Source organism: Eulemur rufifrons, chromosome 7 (genome assembly GCF_041146395.1).
Source record: "Eulemur rufifrons isolate Redbay chromosome 7, OSU_ERuf_1, whole genome shotgun sequence".
NCBI lineage: Eukaryota > Metazoa > Chordata > Mammalia > Primates > Lemuridae > Eulemur > Eulemur rufifrons.
Window position 1 is genome coordinate 8,160,125 of NC_090989.1, and position 26,158 is coordinate 8,186,282.

General features: G+C 35.8%; 1 protein-coding gene across 3 annotated transcripts in view; it reads right to left on the reverse strand.

Annotated features, from left to right (window-relative positions):
* Positions 1-26,158, reverse strand: part of TTC3 (tetratricopeptide repeat domain 3) — a 112,947-nt gene that overhangs the window by 30,528 nt on the left and 56,261 nt on the right. For 2 of the 3 annotated variants that reach the window (XM_069474954.1, XM_069474953.1), the window contains 13 exons: positions 24,503-24,615; positions 22,436-22,556; positions 20,427-20,549; positions 19,584-19,685; positions 17,705-17,797; positions 16,983-17,047; positions 15,827-15,963; positions 14,394-14,720; positions 11,612-11,863; positions 8,439-8,485; positions 6,654-6,710; positions 5,281-5,348; positions 2,910-3,074 (listed from right to left, as the gene is read on the reverse strand). In XM_069474954.1, coding sequence (XP_069331055.1) covers positions 2,910-3,074; positions 5,281-5,348; positions 6,654-6,710; positions 8,439-8,485; positions 11,612-11,863; positions 14,394-14,720; positions 15,827-15,963; positions 16,983-17,047; positions 17,705-17,797; positions 19,584-19,685; positions 20,427-20,549; positions 22,436-22,556; positions 24,503-24,615 — 1,670 coding nt within the window. Of the gene's footprint in view, positions 1-2,909; positions 3,075-5,280; positions 5,349-6,653; positions 6,711-8,438; positions 8,486-11,611; positions 11,864-14,393; positions 14,721-15,826; positions 15,964-16,982; positions 17,048-17,704; positions 17,798-19,583; positions 19,686-20,426; positions 20,550-22,435; positions 22,557-24,502; positions 24,616-26,158 lie in introns of those variants that run through there. The other variant, XM_069474955.1, reaches the window with a different exon arrangement.

Consider the following 26,158-nt stretch of genomic DNA (forward strand, 5'->3'; position numbering starts at 1 on the left):
CTCCATAATGAATATATCACTGAAAAATAAAGCTTTTCTACCTGGATTAAAATACTTAAATCTGAAATGTGATAACTAAAGAACAGAGACCACATGAAAGGAAACTAAGTATCATGCATTTTCAGGTGAAAAAGGCAAATGACAAGATTGAGTATGTAGTAAAATCAGTTTGCAAATTAAAAAAAAAATGTTTTACACATATACATTTTATGTCTGAAAGAATACACAGCAAATGTTAACTGTGATTATATCTGGGTGGTAGAGTTATTCATAAGTTTCATTTTTTTCCTTTAAGCTCAAAAAAATTTTTTTTAATTTCCATAATAATTTATACAATTACTCTTGAAATCAGAAAAAAAGTTTTTTTCAAAGAATTAGAGCCTCCACATTTTTGTCCACTGGCTTAAATAGCAACAAATTTTTCATATATTCAAGCAGAATAAAATTTAACTCAACAAAAGTCCCTAGCCCAAAGAAAAATGGTACTATAACCACACTGTAATTATATTTTTATAGCTATTATTAGTTGAAATGCAACACAAAATGAACTTTAACTCTGTATTTAGACTCTTCTATGCTTTGAAAAGTAGGCTCAGTAAGATAAACATTGGATCCAAAATAGCATAAACACAATTTCTTGTGTTTCTAGTGATTCTAACCCCTGTAATCTAGTGTTTTACAGGGGTTAGAATCAGCCCATCAACACTGTGAACCCTGGTGCTGGTGCGGCTGTTTGGTAGATATGAAAGACTCTAAGGCTGTAACAAAAGATGCTAGACACAGCTAAGATGGTGAGGCTTACACAATCATTTCAGTTTTGGCCCAGTTATGAAATTAATCTCCTCTCTCATCTGGCCCCTTCAAAGTCTTAGACGCTAATAGGGCTTGTATTCCTATACTTAAGAACCAGAGGCAAAAAACTGAGCACACTGTACATGACAGGAATAAAAACAATTAATAAAGCTAATTATACCAGAGATATTAATAGCTGTTATGTATGTACATATTTCTATGTGCACATACAACATTTTCATAATTTGATGATGACCATTTGTGTCTTAACAGTCCCAGATAAACTTTTAGAATATCAGTGCATGTCATTGTTGGCACAGGAGAAAGGACAGGAATGGGAAAAACATTTCAAAAAGTACTCCCATCCTACTAACTGTGAATGCCCCTTTGAAAATCACTGTTTTGTACACGCTCATGATTCTTAGTTTGGAATGTCATTTTTATTTGCAATATTCTGTAATCCTACCAGTGATCATCTCAGCTCTCTTGCTATGCTGCAGGCTGCACGACAGAACTGCACCTACTTTTTCTGGAATCTGCAGCAGTGCCTAATCTTATGTGGTCAATAAATCTTGACTAATACCACTACAGTGATGTTAAGAAAAATTAAATGCAGAATAATTTGATTCAACGATCTAAATCCTAAAATGTTAGAATTAGAAGGGGCCATTAAAAATAAATTAGTCCAATTCCCTATTTTAAGGTGAAGTATTAAAGTCAAGAAAAGGTTAATTCATTGCAGTTATCCCAGTATTCTTGACTCCTTGTCCAATATTTTTCTATTCTATATTCTTTTCTTATGCAAGTCTCTATTTTCATTTCTTTCATCAATTGGCCAATAAAATAAATCATCATTCTTAAGCTACCACGTTTTTACTTTTGAAAATTCAAAGAATTATATTTTGAAATGTAATATACTGTATTTTCTTGGTTTTCTATTATAAGAGAAAAATTCTATCTCAAAATAAAAGCACTCAGTCTATTTATTCCCTTCATAAAGTTGTTTGCTTATAATGGCAATAAATTCTTTAAGAGACAAGCTACTGAAAACCACACACTTTAGGTTCAGTTTGGCGTGCTTGAAGCAAGTTCTAGCATATTTTAAAAAACAGTAGTATAATTTTACAGCTGTTTCCATGTTGTCATGCAGTTCTCTGCAAATATGATTTGCTCAGCAAGTCAACTCTAAGGAAAAACTATGAAGAGGAACCTAAGAGTATATAACAAGACTAAATAGGAATAATGTAACTGAGGGAAATAGAAGAAATGACCATATTGTGGATAAGTGACAGGATTTTCAGAATAGTTAGCTTTTAAATTAATTTCCTATTGCAGATCTTAGCTCTGAATTTCTTTTCTTGAGGAAGGCCTCAAGCACTATTTATTAATGCCAAACTCAAAATGGGAAGCTGTTTCCTAGATTTTCCTGAATTTTCTGATTGTTTTATCCACCCTACTCAAATTCAATTTGTCAAATTTCATATTCACATTTTCAATCCAAAAGTAATTCACACCCAGAGTTACTTAAAAAGAAAAGTGTGTTTCTCTTTCATTAGATCAATGTCAGGAAGCTGAGTCTCTAATATAATACAGGGGTGTAGGGTTTTACATCTGTACTATCATCCCAGTGGAACTACTACTATCCAAGCAGAAATAATAATGGCACCCTAATATCCTTTTCCCAATAAAAGGATAATACTTCAACAAGCTTGTCACTGGAATTATGAGATGCCAAAATTGTATCCAACAACATAAGGACAATGAGATCAAATTATTATTTGTTACATGAATACCTTAGAATTTGTGATAAAAAGATTATGGCTAGGAACTGTATCAGTGCTATCAGGAAATACTAAAACAGTTTTAGAAATAAAAAGTATCTACATTAGCAGCTCAAACTGACAAAACCAATAATCATTAGGACTCTATATAATTAATAATCCACAATTAACTTTGTGTAATATCTGACAAAATCTTTAAAAATGTTCTTCCCCAGAGGGTGAGAACCAATAAATGAGTCCTTTAATACATATAAGAGATACAAAGTAAACCACTTCTGATCTTTAATTGGCAGCTTCAGTATATAATAACAACTGCAGGAATTTTAATCTACTTACTCATATAGAGTTGAACATTTTTGTTTTGGGTTAATGTCCCACAACTTCTTATTGCGGACAACATATTCGTTACTGTGCTGGTCATAGAGAGCTTCAAACTCTTCTACGTCTTGCCGAAGATGATCAGGCACTGCAAATGGGCCTGCAGAATCTGAATTTCGCCTGCTGATTTAAAGAAATACCCAAAAAATAAAAAACCAGTTAATTTTGTGAATAAACTTTTGGCTTATTATTTAACCATAAGAATGGCTAATTGAAATAGGTATGACAACGGTAAAATGTTACTCAGCTTTACTTAATGCAGAAACGCTAACCTTCCATAGTTAAGAAATATTATACCTGACATTCTGAGTAAGCACTTTCAATTAATCATTCAGTCTGCTACAAGGAACAAATTTTTTAAAACTTCATCTTTTTAAATAATCAATGTTGCATTATTATAACTTGTTAAAGGGCTAAGAGGCAAATGAAGATTATAACTGCTAATAAGTTAAACTGAGATTGAGATTGCTAAAAAGTACTAATAAAAAAATTTTTTAAAAACGAGTTTAAGATTTTAGCACTCTAAAAAGATATAGTAGTTTGAGTGTGGGCTCTAAAACCTGACTGCATGATTTAAATCCCAACTCTGCTATATTTATAAGCTTTGTGTTCTTAGACAAATCACTCAACTATACTGTCCTTAGTTTCCTAATCTTTACAATGAACGTAATTCGAGTACTTATCTCCTAGGCTGGATGAGTGGATTAAATGAGTTTGTATATGTTAAGCCCTTAGAAAAATGCCTGGTACGTAAGTGTTAATCTCAGTAAAGGCTATGTTATGGTCTGAAAGTATGTGTCCCTCAAAATTCACATGTTGAAACCTGAACAGCAATATGTGGTGGTAGGATAGGGAACCTATGGGAGGTGAGCAGGCTCTGCCTTCATGAATGGTATTAGTGCCCGTATAAAAGAGGGCCCAGAGAGCTGCCTCGTCCCCTTTCACCATGAGAGGACACAGCTAGAAAGCACCATCTATCAACCAGAAAGCGGGCCCTCACCACACTCCAAATGTGCCAGAGCCTTGGATCTTAGAGACTTCCCAGCTTCCAAAACTGTGAAAAATAAATTTTTGTTGTTTGTAAGCCACTCAGTTTATGATATATTGTTACAGCAACCTAAAAGTACTAAGGCTATTATTGTTTTAATTTAAAACAATTCCTCCACTTAAAGAATCCATGAAAATGTGGAAATTACAATTCCTTTTCAAAATGTGAAAAAAAAACATTTTGTGGGTTTTTGGTCCATAAAAGGACATAAAAAGGTTACTGCTATTCACTAGTTTTATATCTTATGTGTATTTATTGTTTCTTAAAAACTCAGTGTTAACAACCAGATGGCATTAAAATCATTAACATACAAGGTTAAATAAATCATAACATACGTTGCTTCCAAAACATCTTCCTCTCTTCTGTTATAGCAAAAATGCTAGTAATTATCAATAAGACACTCTCTTCATTGAATATTTTTTTTTTTTTTTTTTTTTTTTTTTTTTGAGACAGAGTCTCACTTTGTTGCCCAGGCTAGAGTGAGTGCCATGGCGTCAGCCTAGCTCACAGCAACCTCAAATTCCTGGGCTCAAGCGATCCTCCCGCCTCAGCCTCCCGAGTAGCTGGGACTACAGGCACGCGCCACCATGCCCGGCTAATTTTTGTGTATATATATATTTTAGTTGGCCTTCATTGAATATTTTAAAGAATATTTTCTAGAAATTTTTCTAGGATTTTCCCATAGTACCTCACACGTAGTAGGTTCTCAATATATACTTATTGAATAAATGTCATCAGTCCTGTGACTTTAACACAGTTTAAATTGTTTTGTTTCTTTTTTTAAGAGACAGGATGTCATTCACTCAGGATAGAGTGCAGTGACACAATCATAGCTCACTGCAGCCTCAACTCCTGGGCTTAAGCCATCCTCCTGCCCCAGCCTCCCAAGTAGCTGGGACTACAGGCGCTTGCCAGGCACATGACACTGCAACTGGCTATTTAAAAAAAAATTTTTTTTTTTGTAGAGACAAGGTCTTGCTATGTTGCCTAGGCTGGTCTCAAACTCCTGGCCTCAAGTGATCCTCCCACCTCGGCCTCCCAAAGTGCTGAGATTATAGACACGAGCCACCACGCCTGGTCCTGAATGAATTCTTAATGCCTACAAGCCATGCTATAAATCCAATCAAGATAGATTACATCAAGTTGTCACAACAGATGCACATCTTTAGAAATGGAAGTTAGAGAAATAAAATGCAAGTTTATAGTACATTCAATTAACCCCATTTATTAATGAAAACATTTGAGTTAAAAATGAAGTAAAAATTTTAAAATTGTACTTACTTATGGTTTTCACCTGAAGAAGTCTCATTTGGTGTTACTGAAGTTGTTCCAGACCCAACTAACATAGGCTGGTTTAAAAGACAGAAAAATGACAATGATTTTCTACTTCAAAATTCCATTAAAGAAAAAAATACCATTAAAATTAAGGAATGCTTATATAAACATGCATGCCAATTGCTAATATATAAGACCTATCCAAATTTTCCTGTGAATAGGAACACATATTAATAGTAATATAAGTTTAAACAGCCACAAATAAGCTCAAGCTAACATTTAGGGTGGCTTTTAATGCTCCAAAAAAGTTAAAATGTCACTCAGTTTAAACTCCCATTTTAGCTAAACTAAAGGCATATAGTCAAAGACAAAAAGAAAAGTTTACTGGAGCTCAAGGTCTTCTAAGATTACTCACTCTCTCATCCCTGTACCCTTTTCTTCCCCCACAACAAACACGAGAGCCATGAAGAATCCACCATGAGACTTAAAAATAATGCCCTGCTTAACTCATGGACTTGCAGGAGAGCCTTCAGTAAGCAGAAGGAAAGGATCCTATCCATCCTGAGATTGTTATATGATTAGCAGTAATCATTTTTAATTTGATTGTTTTAGATAAATATTTGAATATAAATACAATAGCGTCAACAAAATCTTCTGATACTAAAAACTATTATTCTCCTTTTTTATCTCCCCATAAAATTCAGTTTAGTAATAAAAATAGATGACAATTACCAAGTTCTTACTACTGAATAAGCACAATTAACTCCATTAGTTATTAATAAGTACCACTATTATTCTTGTTACATAGATAAGCACACTAGAGAACGGTCCCCAACCTTTTTGGCACCAGGGACCAGTTTCATGGAAGACATATTTTTCCGCAGACCAGTGGTGGGCGGTGGGGGAGGGTGGGGCGGAGCTCAGGGGGTGAGGTGCTACCCGCTTCCTAACAGGCCACAGACCGGTCACGGGGTTGGGGACCACAGCACTAGGGCACAGGGAAGTGAAATAACTTGCCCAAGGTCACAAAGATAACTGGTGAAACCAAGATGTGAACCCAGGTCTGCTGACCTCAAAGCCTTCTTGGCCACTCTGCACTATGACCACCCGGAGAGTTCTACAAGATGACAATGTTTTCACTCAGAAATAAGCAGAAAATAAAAAGCACAATAAATAGTAAGTTTCTTTCAAGAGTTAACTTTTATATAATGTAAACCTTAAATTTTCTCAATATGCAGATTGCCAAAATATCTGTCTTTAAAGCCAAGAAATCTTTCTCTACAAGATGTTTCAAAATATCCCAAGAATTGCTTAACTCTAATTTATATATCCAATTAATTATGGAGAGTTTAGACAGGAATACAGATAATACTACATACCTTTGAATCTTTTGGCTTCTTTTTCTTTCCTTTGTTTTTCACCTTGGTGGAACTAAACTAAAATATGGAAGAAGAAAAAAAATCAATGAACACTCAAATAATGGCATTATGAAGCTCAACATAAAGAAACCATATTGATTTTCACAGACTAGTCATAAGTTAAATGTATATAAAATGTCTAACAAAAATAATACTACAGTATATCAGCCCAAATGCTATGATTTATAATAGAAAATAAAAAATTTAATAATGCCTGAAAGTATAAGCAAAATTAAATTGTTCCAACATTTTTACCTCATTTTCAACATGGTATGTGTCATTTCAAGTAATTACTTAGACTTTTAAGTAATTCCAGTTATATGTCATAATAACATTTTTATGTTATTCCTTATACTACGCCAAACTAGACATCTACACCTGGCCAGACACTGTAGCATAAACAGTGAATAAAGAAGCATTCAACTCCTCACAGGGTATGTTATCTGTTTCCATACTCAACCAGGCAATACTTGACAGAGCAGATTAAGATAAAATTTCACATATAGGCTGGATGCAGTGGCTGACGCCTATCCTAGCACTTTGGAAGGCCAAGCAGGAAAATCGCTTGAGGTCAGGAATTCGAGACCAGCCTGAGCAGAGTGAGACCCCACCTCTACAAAAATTAGAAAAATTAGCTGGGCATGGTGGCGCACCTGTAGTCCCAGCTATTCGGGAGGCTGAGGCAGGAGGATTGCTTAAGCCCCAGGCGTTTGAGGTTGCAGTGAGCTATGATGACACTCCTGTACTCTAGCCTGGGCGACAGATCAAGAGTCTGTCTCCAAAAAAATAAAAAAAACACATATAGGTAGATGATTTACTCCTGAAAATCAGTAAACAAGCATCCAAGCATCTTTCTCTTTGAAAACTGCCACAATGCTTTTTTTCTCTATTTAATCACTTTCTAAAACTAAAGAATTTCTGAACTGCCAGAAAGAATAAAAGGTAACCGCAACCTACTACAAAAGACAACTCTACAATTATTTGTTTGTTTGTTTTTTTATTTGTTTGTTTGTTTGTTTTTTTTTGAGATAGAGTCTCGCTCTGTTGCCCGGGCTAGAGTGAGTGCCGTGGCGTCAGCCTAGCTCACAGCAACCTCAAACTCCTGGGCTTAAGCGATCCTTCTGCCTCAGCCTCCCGAGTAGCTGGGACTACAGGCATGTGCCACCATGCCCGGCTAATTTTTTCTATATATATATTTTAGTTGGCCAGATAATTTCTTTCTATTTTTAGTAGAGACAGGGTGTCGCTCTTGCTCAGGCTGGTCTCGAACTCCTGACCTTGAGCAATCCACCCGCCTCGGCCTCCCAGAGTGCTAGGATTACAGGCATGAGCCACCGTGCCCAGCCTCTACAACTGTTTTAATTTAAACTCAATTTGGAGCCACTCAAAACAAAGTCCCTTTGTTTTTCTTCTAGAGCAAAACATTAAAATTTTAATCATTAAAGGTAACTTTTCATTTTTATGCCAGGAGATAAACTCTTCTCTATTTCTAATATTAACACTTATTAGCTGTAAAACTTCATGGAAATTGTCTAATTTAAGCCTCTGAGATTGCTGATTATTGTTCCAATTCCAAGAGAAAGACTGACATGAACTTTCTAATGAAATAATACATATTTTTCAGAAGTTCTCTTAATTTGGTTCTGGAATGCTACTTGTGACATCAGTAAACACTGGCCTGGGTCCTCCTCTCATCCTTCAGCTAACACAAATTAAAACATCAGATTTAGTGACTGAGTAACTCACCGGAGCTTCACCACTGTCTTGTTTCCTTAACACGGTACAGCGGCTGTCTGCAGGAAGATACAGATGGTTTTGTGAGGAAACTAAATACTAACATTTCCATACAATACACTAACTAAAGCCTAAAAACTACCCCAATACCACTAGCAAGACTGTTTCTATTCCTTATTTGGCTTTGACACTAGTTTAGAAACCAAGGACAAAATGGCTGACTTAATAGGAAACCAACTACAAAGAACCACAAAATTTCAATCCAAATCAGCGTTATCTGAGTGCCTTCTAGATGCCATCTATGCTAGGTGCTGGGAATACAGAGATGTGTAAGACAGTCCTTTGCCATTGATGACCCTGTGTTCTACTGCCAAAAAGATAACAGGCAAACACCTCGAACCAGTGTGCTAAGTGCCACCGTGAAGTACACGGCAACAAAGCTGATGGAGCGAGCAAGTCTGCATGGGGAGGTTCTGGGGAGGAGAAGACACTTCAGTTAGGCACGAAATTATTAAGGAGAGATGGGGCGTGGCTGTGGAAACTGCATGAGCAAAGACAGGAGGAAGGAAAGCACAAGGAAGGTTTGGGCACAGCCAGAAGTGGGGTACGTGCTCAGAGGGCAGACAAGGAGAGTGATGAGGAACCCAAACAGATGCCGTGAACTTAACTTGTAGGCAAAACTTAGAAAATGTTTTCCAAATCAAATAGTTACAGGATCAGACAGGTGTCAGGAATCACTAGTTGCAGCATAAGAGGAAGATTAGGAGCCAGAGGGTGTGGAGGCACGGAAACCAGTTTGCAGCTACTAAGATAGTTTAATTATGGAAAGATAACTAAGGTCCTGGCCTAGGGAAGTGGGATGGACAGGAAAGGACAGATCAAAGATAAAGCTTATTTGGATTGGTGACAAACTATTATATAACCGTATTAAGAAATAGTTGAGACTAATTCCAGGATTTCCTGCTTAAAAACTAGATGCACAACAATGTTGTTAACTGAGATAAATTTAGGGGCTGTGACAAGTGGGTTCAGTCATACTGCTTTAAGGGGCCCTTTGGCTGTCTAACAGAAATTCCCTAGGGAAATATGCATCCAGAGTTCAGGAGAGAATTTGGAGCTTCCAACTACTGGTGACATTACTGAACACCCTGACTTAAAAGATCAGTGAATTTTGAAAAGTTTTAACATAATCCTTCCTTTAAATGAAAAGAGATAAAACTAAAGACATCTGGGATGAGGGTGGAAGATAGATCCATGGGACTTAATCTGTTGGGATGGCCAGTAATTTGGTTGGTGGCTTCCAACTTCGTGACTAAAAACAGAGAAATAGTGGCAGCCAGATGTACTGTATAGTTTGGGTACAGAACTCAAGAATTAGGAAGAGTGCACGCTGAGGGGGAATTGTGTCCTTTTTAGTTGCCTTGCTGTGTGATCCAAGCATGCATCAGGTTCTGTAAGCTCAGCCCCAGGACAGTATTTTATTACCAGCAGCAGCAAACTGATGGCAATAAACTCAGGCTCAGGCTATCAAGTAGCAAGTCACCTTCAGTCATGAAGCAGTACCCTGGAAAGATAAAGCCATCTATATTTGAGTGTGCTTTTTCCTAAGAACCACAACAAAAGTAAGCTTTCCACTTCCTTATACTGCATTTAAACTTTCAGATCTGTGACACTATTGTCCAAGACCAGATTATTTTAATGTACCCTTTGAAACAAACAGTGTGAAATTTAGAAGTCTAGCTCCTGCCAATATATAAAGATTTCTGATTCTGAGGGACAAGGGGAAGGGATTATCATAAGATGCACATGTAGTATGAAATGTAAAAAACTAAAAGTTAGAATTTAAGAATATTAGAATTTTGAAGTAAAATGAGACCACACAGATCATTGGCTCCAAATCATCTCATTTTAATGAAGAAACTAAGATCAAAGAGAAGCTAAGGAATTAACTGCTAGGTAGCCTATGTTGCCAAACTGGACTCCATGCCATTACCCAAATGGGCCCTCAATTGCCCTCCACCCTCTTCTCCAAGCCCCGACACCCCCCGTCCAATTCCATTTCCACGTTCACAGCCCATCCCATGGTCTGTCTCTGCACCAAGGCTCTTCTCTCTCCCAGGGAGAAGGAAAGGGCCGGGTCCTCCCTTTGAAGCCCTCGGCACTTTCTCTGGTCCTCCCTTACCGAACTTACTACCATGTTACAGTTATTAGTGCATTCTTCTTATTCCACTTTCTAGAACATAAGGTCCTTAAGGGCAGGGACTAGCATGAGCATTTCTGAATTCCTTCATAACACCTGGCACCGGGCCCGAAAAGTTTTTAATGAACTAACTTAGGGAAGAAGCTGCACCACAGCCTGCTTTTCCTGACTTCCAGTTCTAGGCTCTCCCAATTAAAACAGATGTGGTATCTGTTCTAGATTCTGCAAACATCAGCTACTTCTGTAGGCAAATGTTTTCTTGAATGCTACAAATCACCATTTGCTAATAAATTCTGCCCTTTTAATATGCAATTTTCCCATGATGCTGTAAAAATATCTAAGATGGGAATAGCATAGTATATCGTAAGCATAACCCATTTGAGCATCTCCACAATAGCTCAATAAAGTAAAAAAGCTTCAATGACATAATAAAAAAAATCACTATTGTCAATCATTAACTTCCTCAAATAAACCAGTTGTACCTAATAATTTTCACTATTTTATATTTTGTTATTTTGTCTATTTTCTTTTTTTTTTTTTTTTTTTTTTTTTTTTGTTGAGACAGAGTCTCACTTTGTTGCCCAGGCTAGAGTGAGTGCCGTGGCGTCAGCTTAGCTCACAGCAACCTCAAACTCCTGGGCTTAAGCGATCCTACTGCCTCAGCCTCCCGAGTAGCTGGGACTACAGGCATGCGCCACTATGCCCGGCTAATTTTTTCTATATAGATTTTTAGGTGTCCATATAATGTCTTTCTATTTTTAGTAGAGACGGGGTCTCGCTCAGGCTGGTCTCGAACTCCTGACCTTGAGCAATCCACCCGCCTCGGCCTCCCAGAGTGCTAGGATTACAGGCGTGAGCCACCGCGCCCGGCCTGTTATTTTGTCTATTTTCAACATTATTTGTTAAGTATTAACAAAGCTAGGTCCTTCACAGATTTCTTTCCTTAAGAGTAGACATATCATAAATCTAAACTTGGTCCACATACCCATTATATCAAAGAATTCATCTAAAGCACTGTGCAGTGCTGGGAATTTGTCTCTGTGTTCTTCTAGGAGCCATATTAAACAACGTGCTTCCTTCAATGATGTTGGCTCATAGAAATAATCAAGTTTCTTTCCTTCTATAGAGCCTAATTTATGACCGTATTTCTCATTCCAGAGAAAAGTCATGATGCTAAAATCAAGCTCCTTAAGAGATGCTCCATAACGAGAAAAAAAAGGTCCGGTGGCATCTAAGCCTGTAACAAAAACAAAACCCAAATCAGAAGAAGCAAAAAATTATTTACTGTAAAATCACATTTAGTTTATATCTCTTATAGCAGTTACATTATAGTTTGCTCCTATTTTCAGTGAAAACATTTAAACACTTGAGAACAGACTTGTTCAAGCTATTATGCATTTTAGAAACAGCATTTAACATTGATATGCTAATTATAATAATTCTTATGTATTAGAAGGCTTCTATCATTATAGTTATCTTTTTTAGACTCAGGAAATAAAAGTATGGCATTAAGTTTGTTTAAAAATATAATAATTTTTTCATTAATTCATAATGACTTTCACTCCAATTAGTATAAACTGGCAAGATTTTACAATATTTTCCTACATGTACTCCATAGTAAACATATGTAGTAAAACATCAACAATATGCAAAATCTTCCTTAACTCCCAAAATATCATGGGTCCTTACCCTCCTCTATAAAAATCAAGGTGGATACTATTCCTGCTTTTATTCTCCATTCTCTAAGTCAGAAAACTGGATAGCTGTAATCTCATACACTCCTACTGAAAGGATGGTGAAGCCCCACTCCTCACTAACACAGCCACCAAAAAGCAAAAAGCAGTTCTGCTCAATTTCCCCATCAGGCTTCTAATACAAAACGGTCACTACTTCAATGGGCCTTAGGTTCTCAAGTCAACAAATGAAGCAGAGATTGCTCAGTCAAAATTACCCTGGACTGCTGTTTCTTCCTGATGAAAGTTAGCTTGCAGAGATCATTCTGCATGAGAATTAGCACCTTTAAACGCCAGAATGAGTGACCACATAAGATACTTATACAATAGAAGACTTAAGGGAACTTCCCATGAAAAAATGGCACATTCACATTCCCCATCCACACCAGAGCTACACTCAGTGAGGGGAATGTAGACAGACCAAGTCACTATTGAAATGTTAATTTTCTCTCTTGAGTGCTCTATTTCTTTCTCCCTCCCTCCATCTTTTGATGAACATATAAAATTAGCCTCCCTTATGTTAATAAATATGCACATGATGTGACTCCACTGTATATATTTTTTGTGAGAAGGAAGTAAAATTCCAGAAATTGGAAATTGCTTGCTTTTATATTAAATAAGTGTGAATTTTACATCAGGGCCTTACTAATTAACACATCTGAAATCATTTTACAACTTTAAATAAAAATTACAACTTTAAAGACTATCCATACATCCTTATTAATACCTTTAATCTTCAAAATAAACATAGATTATATCAAAAGACATATTCACATTTTCCTGCCAGTGAGCAGGAAGGCTCAAAGGCTGCATTTACCTGAACTAACAGTGGCTGGCATTCTTGCCCAGGTAGCATAACCCTGACAAATCTACTTCTCCAAGTCTTGAGTCTACCTCCTAAAGGAGATTATAGTAAGCAATAACTATAATTTACTTAGCTTATATTCACTAGTGATAATCTTATCACTTAAGAATAACTTTCTGGGACCAAAAACCCAAGGAGATCTATGCTCAAAGCAGGAGCATTCAGCTAATCATAACCAAGCTTGCTGCCATCTTACTTTGTCTCTACTGACAGAAACTGACCAATATATCTTCTCTGAAAACCAAGAATTCTAACAGCCTCATGTCTCTAAAAACTCAGGCAAGTTGGGGGTGGCTGGCAGAGGCTTGGCGGGCCCCACTCCTGGACTGCAGCTGAAGGCCTTGCCCCTCTCCTGTGGCTCCCTTTAGTCACTTATCTCACAGCCGCCAACTGTTGTGCTAGGCCAGTTGCTATCCTGGTCACCAAAATAAATAGTGGCCTGGTCAGTGCTCAAGGCATCCCTACCTAGTATTAGACAACAACTGTATCTGCAGTTGCCTGCTACAGTCCCTGCATCACCTTGGGCAAAAAGCCTGCTTGGGGAGACGGGGTCTTGCTCAACATTCCCTCCTCCCAGGCAAATCAGGAAAGTCAGAAAAGAGTAACAGAGTTGTATAATCCTGTGATTTATGATAGCCTAGTTCAACCCCAGATAAAATTAAGATATGTTTCTCTTAATCTTTAGAAATAGATTTGCCGTAGGTGACCCTAAGCAATTAGTCCCATCTACTCATCCTTCTAAATTTTTCTTCAAAGAATCTAAATTTTAGATTCTCTTTCTCTCTCAACACAGCTACTAAGATTTACAATCCCAGATGGCTCTCCACAGACAGCTGACTCCAGGATGTGCCATTTACACATGGCAGTGCCTAGTATTCACTTGGCCACACATTTATAAATAGATTAGCATAATACAGGTCTGGATTTTCTATTGACTGATCTTTCTTTTGTTTACACCTTTTAAAAAAGTATACTGCAAATTACCTATAAAATAACCTAAACATTATGGGTATGTGTGGAATAGTATTTTTAACCACAGAAATGTATAGTCTCACATTTTAAAAGTTATAAATGATATGACAGGGAAATGAAAAAAGATTCAGAGACCCATATTTATCCTTCCTACTAAACTATACTGGTCTACTCCTCTAGAATATAAAGGGACATACCAAAGCTATTAAGTTTCTGGATCCAAGTGGCTAATTTTGGCTCTACTTCTTTAAGCTCACTTAAAACATGCAGAAATATCCTTGTCTTGACTCTATTCTTTTCTTGAATCAAGTGACGAATGACATAGTCCACTGCTTCATTTAGAAAATTTCTGCTAGAAAAACAGGTTGTATAGTCTTCTGTGCTCAAAACTTTCCAAGAAAGCAATTCTTTGAGAAGCTTGGAAGTATTCAGTATACCAGATTTAATCTTGTCAGCATACTGCTTTATGCACTGTAGAATTCTGTCATCAATGAACTGACAGCTCTGAACACTGTCTACAGTTTCTAAGGAAAAATAACAATGGTTAGTTAAAGTGATAAAGAGGACTAATTTGCAATGATATAAACTCAGGAATAATGTAACATTATGTAATAATGTAAAACATGAGTCAGATTGATTCTTTATGTTGTTTTACATAAACAACTCAAGAAACTTTACTTAGGAATATAAATATTTACTAATTTCTTTGAAAAAATATGAATGTTCGCATTAAACTAAACATGTCAAAAGTAAGGAGGTTATACCCTTCATTCTGCACCATTCACGTAGTAGCATCTAAAAACTTAGTTCCTCTAAAATAAGGTCACTTCCCTCAACAATCCTAACCCAGCCTCATCAACTATCTTAACTTTATATTCAATAAATATGTTTAATCATTAAGCAAAGTTAAAATACATTCACTGAAAATTTTTCCAGTGGGAACAATAATTTTGATTGATTTGTGAAACACTGATGGAATACTAGATAAAAAATAAAGAGGCAAGTGGAAAATGTTCCATTTTGGAAACATAATAATTCATAATAGTAGAGCATGAGGAAAACATACTTCAATTCCATACTGAAAATAAAACATACTGGCCAGCACATACACAGAAATAGTAAAATTACCAATGAGACATTCCCATGTAAATGGGGAAATGAGGACAAGATGAGCATAAAATAGAAGGCTGGACTAGGTGTTTATGGTATCTTTTACGAACTGCCTCTTTATCTGAATTCACCATTATTACACATAATTAGTAGCTTATTTACAATTCAATATTTTGGAACTTAAATCCACATAGCAGAATCTACAGTGCACTGTCAAACACACAACACATAGGTCAGATATTATATCCACCTTCACCTCAGAGATGAGCAAACTGACATAGAGTTTGCCCAGAGTTAATGGCAGGTGAGTGTTGGAATCCCCACACATTGCTCTAAATCAGTGCTCCTCACACTAATCTACTGTGTCTCAGGGTAATAGAAGATTGTGGTAGCATGAAAATATTAACTGAAATCTATATTTCAATTCAGTAACAATATAAAGCCCAGTAAGATGAACATTAATATTTATACTTTTAAGCAAGAGTGTATTATGCTAATCATGACTTGGACTTCCGCATACCTTTCTGCTCTTCATTTTTGGGTGGATTACTTTCTCTTAAGTCCTCTTCCATTCTTTCTTGTGCTAATTTTTTTGCTTCTTTTTTTTGGATCTTTCTCTTCAATTTTTTGTCTTCCTTCAGTCTTAGCTTCTCTAGGCTGATAAACACTTATAATTAGTGATAATTCATCTCTGTTATAAACTCAATGAACTATTTTCCTTTGCCTATTGTAGAAACCAAGCAATAGGTGAGAAGTTTTCCTTTTTAATTAGAAACTGGCCTACAACTTCTACTCGATATAAAAAAAAAAACTGTCAGTTTGGTCAAAATAAGGGTACTTGTTTCATAAAACAAGAACTTCAATGATTAAGTGATTTCTAATTAAGAATGCAATATATAGATTTATAGGTGTTATTTCCATGTATATAAGTTACTGCATAAGGTAAAAAGGAATAGTACAAATTACTCTGCAAGATAATACATGTAAACTCTCATTTCTAAGAAAGAGCCCACGGTAAAATATTATTTTCACATCCCAATGATGACCCACAATATGGGAGTTTGGTTCATCTGGCTACAGTGAATTCTCTCCAACAAATGTTCATCTTTTCTTTTGCTTTTTCTTGGTCACAAATGATGAAAAAGAATCACTTCTTAGAATGAAAAACAAAAAGCAGGACCAAAAAGAAAAGAAAAAAGGACTTGAATTATTTGATCTGAACAAAAAAATACAGAGAAGTGAATAATTTAGACAGTACACTGAGTATTTCAGGGTAAGAAATAGTCATTGGTTCAAAATGTTTCATGAAGAGAGATAAAAAGAAAAAGTACTTGCGGAATTAAAGTTTAAAGAACTGAGAGCTAAATATATAATTTTTATCTAAATTCCAAATCTATTAATCACACATGTCATTTCACAGCATCAAATGTTATAATTTTACTTATAAAATCAACCCACTAAATAAACGATTATGAATCAAGTTTTTAGTATTTAACCACTCAAGGCAAGCTCTCTTTAAGCTTTAAATATCCATAAAAATCATTTTAAAAGCACTTATTTGGATATATGTATGCACAGCCAATTTAAAAAACAGCATAATTTAGAAATCTTCATTTAAAAGAATTTATATTCCAAGAGACATCATTAAACTACTAATTGATTGTTAAAAATCTTACCTAGAACATTTCTGTTTCAGAATAGGTCTTGGAGGAACCTTTTCTTTTATGACCTTGTGTTCAAACTTTAAATAAAACAAAGACATCCAAAATTTGTCTCATACTCCCATGACATAAAGCACAAAACCACAAATAACAAGTATTTCAGAAGCACACACAATGTTCAATCTGATAGGGAACAATGATGATGTTCTGACCCAGACAAAAGCCCAGAAAGCTTTAGCAAAATAATTTACTGAAAAGAGGAACAAGAAAGTAGACATACTTTAGGAAAATGTTTTTAAAAAAAATTAAGAGCAAGCAGAAAATCCAATTAACTACAAATATTATTACAATTACCCACTTCTGTCACTCCCATGTAGTAAAGTTAAAGGTAATCCCTCAAGACACTCCTCCCCCTCCCTAAATACCTGCACCCCCACCAATTCCCAAAAGTTTAGGGGGGGGGCAGATTTAGAAAACAAAGTTATCAGAAAGAGTAAAACCAGTAGATCTAAAAGGTAAAAGCTTCCTTTTCCTATTAAGAAATAAAAGAATGTGAGAATGCTTCATTGCAATGAATATCTGAATATTTCCTATGATTTCTTAAATGAAGTAACTGTTCCTTTCCTGGAAAGACAAGATGCAAATCACACAACTTCCAAAAATGTAAATCATGTTTTAAAAGGTGTAAACATTTTGGTTATCCATTTAGTAAGGTTTCCTCTTTATTATATACTTACTTCACATTTAACTTGACCACCACTACTGAAGATGATAATCTTGGAAATGGTACCTTCACAGTCAGGGGTAAGACAAATTCCTTGTAGAAAATCCTATTTCATTAAAAAAAAAAAAAGAAGAACAACATTATATCTGAAAGGGGGATAAATCTATACATGTATGCCATTTTAACTACTAGCAACAGTCAAAATGTAAGTTAAAACTTTCATCAGGGAAGCACTGAAAGTCTCTGCTCATTCATTGCCACTCCATTTTCAGAGCTTCCCTGTAGGACGAATATACTTCTGGGCGTAGGTTTTACCAGGTGACTTGTTATCATAAATGCAAGGTGACCTGACATGATGTACACCATGTCTAAGAAAAAGCTTTTAAAAACACTGCATGACTGGCCATTGCTCCTTCCCTCTGACACAGGAACATGTTCTAGAAAAGGGCCACTCTTCAACTTGGATTCAGAAACAAAGAACACGGCCACACAGAATAGAGCTGCTACAGCCCAACCCTGAACAACAACTGCAGAACTGCAGAACAAGTAATGTTAACAAGAAATGAACCTCTCTTATTCTAAGCCACAAAATATTTGGGTTGTAGATTACTTCAGCATACCCTAGTGAAAGCTAACTAATTTACAGAGGGTATTTAAGCCATGGGAATGGTTAACACCACTACGGGACAGTATATGACCAGAGAAACTCAATTTAGGTGAGACAAACACAAAGACATCGCAGCAGGAACTCAATGGCAAATAGTTACTTGGCTGTATCATAATATCTTTAGTTAACTGTGAAAACGTACAAAATGTGTGAATTTTTTCTACCAAACTCGAATAATTCCTAGTGCTAACAGATACCTAGGTACAATCACCTTATTTTTTTCTCCAATAGGGACAGTGGTCTACACGAGCCTATGCAGTATAGAAGGTCCATGGCTTATATAGATCAGAAACAAATTATATAAATACAAATAGGATTATAAAATTGTGCCTTCTCTCAGAGTATATCTAGCTAATGATAATTAACATCATCTTGATAAGAAAAACTCCAGTGAGAAATGGCAATATCAAATTTAAGTTGATCTTCCTCCTCAAATGTTAAAAAAAATTTGAGTTGACTTCTTAGTACAAATTACCTCATCAAATTCTAGTTTTGAAACCTCTAATTCTACATCAAAACTTTCAAATGAGGCCGGGTGCGGTGGCTCATGCCTATAATCCTAGCACTCTGGGAGGCTGAGGCAGGCGGATCATTTGAGCTCAGGAGTTTGAGACCAGCCTGAGCAAGAGTGAGACCCCATCTCAACTAAAAAAATAGAAAGAAATTAGCTGGACAACTAAATATATATACATATTTTAAAAAAATGAGCTGGGCATGGTGTCACATGCCTGTAGTCCCAGCTACTTGGGAGGCTGAGGCACAAGGATCACTTGAGCCCAGGAGTTTGAGGTTGCCGTGAGCTAGGCTGACACCACGGCACTCTAGCCCGGGCAACAGAGCGAGACTCTGTCTCAAAAAAATAGAAAAACTTTCAAATGATTAAATGAAAAATCTCTAAAATACTAAAATTATCAGTGCATAGTTTAAGACCTATATTTTTAAATCAAACATTTAAATTTTATTTTTGATCATAACATTTCTAACACAAAAGTTGGTTAAACCATTTATTAAAGGCTGCTATGGTTACTGCTTTTATAATTGTATAAAATAAAAACAAAATCTGATTTTCCACTTTAGCAAAGTTATAATTTAAAACTTTCTAATTATGTCTAAAAATGCTCAAGAAGGGATTTATAGTCACTTAAGACTTCTAAAATTCTCAGTAGAAAAAAATCAACATACAATAAGCATACTAAAAAATCCAGACAATCTTGTTATGTCTTACCTTGTCAATTTTATCATTAAAGGTTGTTGTTTTTAACTTCTTCCAGCAGTTCATGTGAAATTCTATTTTACAGTACTGGCAACAGCTGATACGTATAAAACCCTGGGATTTCAAAAAATTTTTAATTCACATTTTAAAGATGTCTGTGCATACACACTCACTCACAACACACAAATTAAGATAAAGAGAATTGTTGCATTCACCTGGCAGACATAACTAGAATTCTGCTCACGAGGGAGTACAATACTTCTGTATCCCAAAATGCCTAGTGTCAGAGGTATAGAGCTTGATGGACATATTCATTTCCAAAGCATATAGTCGCATTATTCTTTACAATGTATCAAATTTTTATAAACATTATTTCATCGGATTAACTAACCAGGGACAGTGGGATAGTGAACAGCTACTATCTTTTTGAATAAAGCAGCAACTTACTCTATTAAGTGCCAGACTTGATGTCAAATTTAGGTTTCTAGGGGCTAATTCAATGATCACAATGGCTTTTAGATTCTTGGACTCAAATTTTACAAGAGATGAGACTTCCAACAAATCAGAAGTAACAATCACATTTTAATGCTAAGGACAAGGTGTTTACATGAAATGCTAGAAGGAAGAAAAGGAATTAGCTAGCCTGCTTTCTCAGGTCACCATCCCAGCCCACAGTGTTGATTTCAGTGGCCCTGGAGTCTGTGACATGATGCAGACCTAAAGAATTCCAGGCAAAGGTGCAGACATAAAACTGCTAGCCAGAAAACTTGGGTGCTCCCAATTACAGAATGTGCTCTGAATCCATTCAAGGGATGGTTTTATAGGTTAAGGTCCCACTGTACATCTATTATTTACCTTAAAGTCTGGATCAGTTATGTAAATCTGGATTTTGGAATATCCATGGCACTTCTGATAGCAACAAGTAGCATCTGGCACTGGAGGGAACCTGCATTCTTCAACAAATTTCTCTAACAGCATCTAAAATAAACAAAAATGATACAATTACAGTACCAATCTGCCAATAAAAATGCATGTGATTTCAATAACCTCTAGCCATCAAAATATTTTAAGCATACAAAGGACTAAATTTTTTTTTGCCAAGAACAAACTACATATAACTTTTACAGTTCTTCCTTTTAAAAGGAGGCTGATACAGAGATGCCATGAGAGAGAAATCTTAAAAAAGGTTGAACAAAAACTGTTTTTTCAGAATTTCGGGGAGTCACAATCAAAATCCTGTCCTCTGTTACAATCATCAAACCTCAATTTATAATTTACAGCTCTTAGAAATCTCATATAAGCACTAAGAGGGAGTCCAAGAGGTAGAATAACCCTTAGGCTAACCCTGGGGACTTTACTGTCCTCATCCTTCCCAGTGCCACTTGATCTAGGTCCTAACACACCCATCCACCTCCCTCCCTGAATCTCTGCCACTGGGGCAAGTGCATCCCCTGGAGAATTACTCCACTGCTGATGGGAGGCTCATGCCAGGCTTCCAGTACTGGTTTTTTGTTATCAGTAGCTCCTATGCCTCCATCCCAATCTTGTATGAAGAGAGGAAAATCCAACAATCCCTGTGTTTTGTATTTTATTTTTTTTTATAACAGCTTTGGTTAGCTATAATTAACATATCATACAATTCACATAAAACATACAGTTTAGTAGTTAGTATATATCCACAGGGTTGTACAACAGTTATCACAGTCTAAATTTAGAACATTTTCATCACCCAACAAGAAACTCCAAACTCATTAATAGTCCCCTCCTCATTCTCCCCTAAGCTCCCAAGCCTGGGCATTCTCTAATCTTTTTGTCTCTCTCTATATATTTGCCTATTCTGGAGATTTCAGATGAACAAATCAGAAAATATATGGCCTTTTGTGTTTGGCTTCTTTTACTTGGCATAATGTTGTCAAGGTTCACCCACGTTCTGGCATGTATCAGTACTTTTTATTTATTTATACACTCATCAGTTGATAGCTACTCAAGCTGTTGCCCATATTTTGGTTATTATGAATAATACAGCTATGAACATTCATGTACAACTTTTTGTGAGAATATGTTTTCCTTTCTCTATATGTAGCTAGCAGTGGAACTGCTACATCATATGGTAACTCTATGTTTAACTGTCTGAAGAACTGCCACACTGTTTTCCAAAGCAGCTGTACCATTTTACGTTATCACCAGCAATGTATGGATGTTCCAATTCCTCTACATCCTTGCCAACACTTGTCTACTCACATCCTAGTGGGTTTGAAGTGGTATCTCATCATGGTTTTAATTTACATTTCTCTTATGGTTAATGATGTTGAACATCTTTTCATGTGCTAAACCGCCATTTGTATATCTTCTTTGCAGAAATGTCTATTCAGGTCCTTCCACTTTTTAACTATTTTCCAAGTCTCCAAGTACCATTTCAGTAACTGTGGTAACTATGATGAAATAACAATGCTAGACCTTCCTCTAAGTATAACCAGTACAGCGTATCACTTGATAACACACACTCTACAGTCAGAATGCCTAGACTCAAATCCCAGCACAACCATTTGCTTTCTATTCAACCTTGAGCCCACCATGTAACCTCTCTAAACTTAATCTTCCTCATCTGTAAAATAGGAATGATTATAGTACTCATCTTGTAGGGCTGCTGTAAGGATTAAAGGTAATGATGAGTGAAAGGTGTGTGACTGGCACACAGGCAACATCCAGCGTCAGTGGTTCCCATTAGACTTTAAAGGTGAAATGCCTGTGGAGGACCCTGGTGGGGACACAATGCTCCTACATCTTTGTCTTCGGATACCCAAGTCTGTCAATGAAGATGGGCTTTTACAGTTAGGGGAAACACTCGGCAGAAATAAAGTTACCTTTATTTTCTGTGGCTGAGACTCTTCAATAACCACATTACTTGTAGGCCAAGTTAACACTCCAGGAAGACGATAAATCAAGGTTTTTGCTTTCTCGAAGTGATTGAGAGCTTCTAGAAATCTAAAGTCATGATTATGAAGAAAGAAGTTATTAAAGATGTGACATGATATTTTCATTCACCACAACAAAAGTTGTGATCTCAAGCTCACAGGGATGAGTATATTTGACAAATCACTCTACAGAAATATTCAATGTAGCCTAAATTTTCTTTAAAAAACTGAGGCATTATTATTGTTTGCTATAAAAGTAATATACATTAATCACAACTCTCTCCTGGACATTGGCTTTATTATGTTAGGTGCACACTAGTCCTTTTAAACTGAACAATTTGGCTGTTTTTATTTGCTTCATTAACTAAGCTAATTAAAGTAGATTCTTGTAGAGAAATAGCAAACCTCCACTCCAATTAATTAATCATAAATAGGGGATTCCTTTTTTTAAATTTGACTCTGTCAGGTCATCTATAATAAAAATCTCTCTCTCTTGCTTGAAAAAATTTTAAAAGGATGCATTCTGGACATCTTTCTTCAACCATAAAGCAGTAAATTATTTTAACAAAACAAATGTGTATCTAAGTTGCTTTAACTAAAAATATTAATATGAAATGTTTTTAGCTCTGATTTGATTCATGGTTTAAAGAAACAATGTCAACAGATTTGCACAGTCCCTTCAACAAAGGAATACTGAAGTACTGGATTATAAAGTTGACCAAGTCTTTACTCTCCTCTTCAGACTAGAGAAGAAAGAACATTTACTGCTTTCTCCAACCTTGAAATGATATTCCAATTTAAAAACTTATTTTTGCTTACAGGCATAGAAAGATTTATGTGCAGAAAAGTTCGACCACCATCCACAAGACAGTTACAGGCAGAACTTTAAACCAGAAGCTACACATTAAAATGCCAAAAAATAGCACATTAGACATTTAACCCCACATCATATTAGTTAGAAATTAAAATGTAAATGCCTTTCAACATAGCAAAAACTTTTTGGTTTACCACAATCCCCATGATTTTAAACATTTATGTTATTTTCCTAGACCTTATGAATGAATATCTGCATATGACCAAGGTATTAAACAGATACGTCCTAAGGAATTTATACTAAACTTTTAAATTAACTTCATTTGCTATAAAATTTCATTTACTATAAAGGTGATTGCTAAATCCTCACTTCTCCTGCATCTACCTGATCCTTAATAGTCCAGCCTACCTAGATGACAACTTCATGAAGTAAAAAGAACTTTCTTTAATAAAGGGCATCTGGACTTCAGGATTGGGTTCCCAAGAGTCTCATAAAATTTCCCCTAACAAGTTAGATGATACAATAAGGATAATTAAAAGTTATTATGAATGATATTCAATCAGTCAACAATTATTTCTTTATAAAGTAACCTAACATACCTACTACTATATTGGGTGCAAGTGGCAGGAACAGATACTTTTTTTTAAAGCTCAAGACATAATCCTTTCCCCAAAGGTCAGACAACCAATGTGGGAAGACAAAACTAAGACATGAAACATTTAGAGAACAGCTTATAAACATTGAATAATGAGATTCCAACTATAATAGAGCTCAGAGATTTTTATTCCTAACTCATGATGTCTTTGAACATACACATACCTCTTATTAAAACCATCTCCACACAGATTTTTTAGAATTAATCAAAAAATTATACAATCAGATTTTTCAACCATTAATCTGTATCAACTCGATCACTACTTATAGATGACATATAGTAAAGAATATTAAATCCTTCATGTCAAATTAGTCTATTATTGACTTTCTTATTAGATTCAAAATTAAGAAGCACCAGGAACTGCACTGATTGGCCTTGTTTTAATAATTAATATTGATAGTGAAATGCTAGGTCTTCAAAGTAAATCACAATTATAACAGTGTACATGGAGAAGATATCAAAATAATCCCAGAAAAGGGATCATCATCACATTAGACATTGAATGAGTTTCTAGCCTGAAGCTTAAGGTAGTGTTGTTTCTACTCACCTGTTTTTTTTCAAATATACTTTTCCAATTCCACAGTAGGCCAAGCAGTCAAGACCCTCATTGGGGTAGTGTTCAATAATCCTCTTGAACTGGTTTTCAGCTTCAGATAATTCCTTCAATAGTAGTGAGAACAATAATCACTTATTCAAAAAGAGAAATGCTGAAACAGATTTTATCTGAAGGATGACTCATACATAATATTAAAATAATAATTACATATTCCCAAATTCCTGTGACAAAATAATACTGTCTACATTTCATTTTTTTAGGAATTACATAAATTTCTGATCATATTCAGAAACACAACCAACCCTATGAGCATTTACTAGTACACACTAAGGGTCTGGTGTGTGGTAATACTTTATTTATTTTTTTAAGAGGCAGGGTCTCACTCTGTCACCCAGGCTGGAGTGCAGTGGTGCAATCATAGCTCACTGCAGCCTGGAACTGTTGGGCTCAAGCGGTCCTCCTGCCTCAGCCTCCTGAGTAGCTGGGACTGTAAGTGAGCATCACCATGCCCAGCTTGACTAATATTAGAAGGTATAAATTCGTGGTAAAAAAGACTGATTTGGGTGCAAACACACCATAACATTTATCCTAGTAAGTGCTACTCCCTGCTGCCTTGGAAGGATTGGCATCCCAACAATGTTGCTGAAATGTTTTATGGCCTAAGAAACAAAAGCTTTGTCTTAAAAATAGCCCTTTAGTAAAAACAGAGCCTAGAGGACTATTCTTTTTTGAATATTCGCAACAGTGGGAAACCACTGAGTTGAAAGAATTTTGTTTTTAGAAAATCCAAAAGATACTTAGTTCTAAGAAATACTGGTAACCCCACTGTGGGTGAAAAAAAAAAGTCACTACAAAATGGAGCTTTGAGGCCAGTTGAAAAGGAGACAATCCAAAAACATTTGAAGCAAGGGCTTATTAGAGTAAAACACATGGCTTCTTCTTTAAGGGCCTATTCTAGTGAAATTCATTTAAATGTGTAAGTTCTACCATACCTGTTTGTTTTTTTTTCAAATCAGTCTCACTATTTTCCAGTAAATCACAAATGTAAAAAACTATTTCTTCAATTCTGATAAGGCAAAACATGATATTTATTATTATTCTGTCAAGAATACAATTAAAATCATGAAGTCCTGTCTCCAACGATCTATTAGAAAATAGCATGAGACAGGTATTAATGGAAGACATTCACCTGTCACATTAAGAACAAGGAGAATGAACCTCAGGCACTGTCATAACCAGGCAAGAACAGAACATAAAAGATAACTTAGATCCACATTAAGTAGCAACTGAGGGTTGGGCCTTCATTTAGCTAGGGAAGACTGGAGCCCAAGTTGGTAGAGAGGATATATACTTGAGGTCATTCTAGAGCATTTCAACATATACAAAAAACCCAAAACCAAGAAAAGCAAAGTGATAATGTCAAACAGTAGAGGTAAATAAACATTCCAGGAGAGCAGGAAGGAGCATAATTAATGGAATCATGAGAGCTATACACACTTACACAGTGACTGCATACAGTTTTAGGAAGCTTGCACTCCAGAAATAATAAAATCTCCAAGTACTTACCACCAGAACTAAGAGATATTAACATTATCATTTTACTTTTCTTTTTCCAGAAAAACAGCGTAACACAAAGTTGAAGTCTCC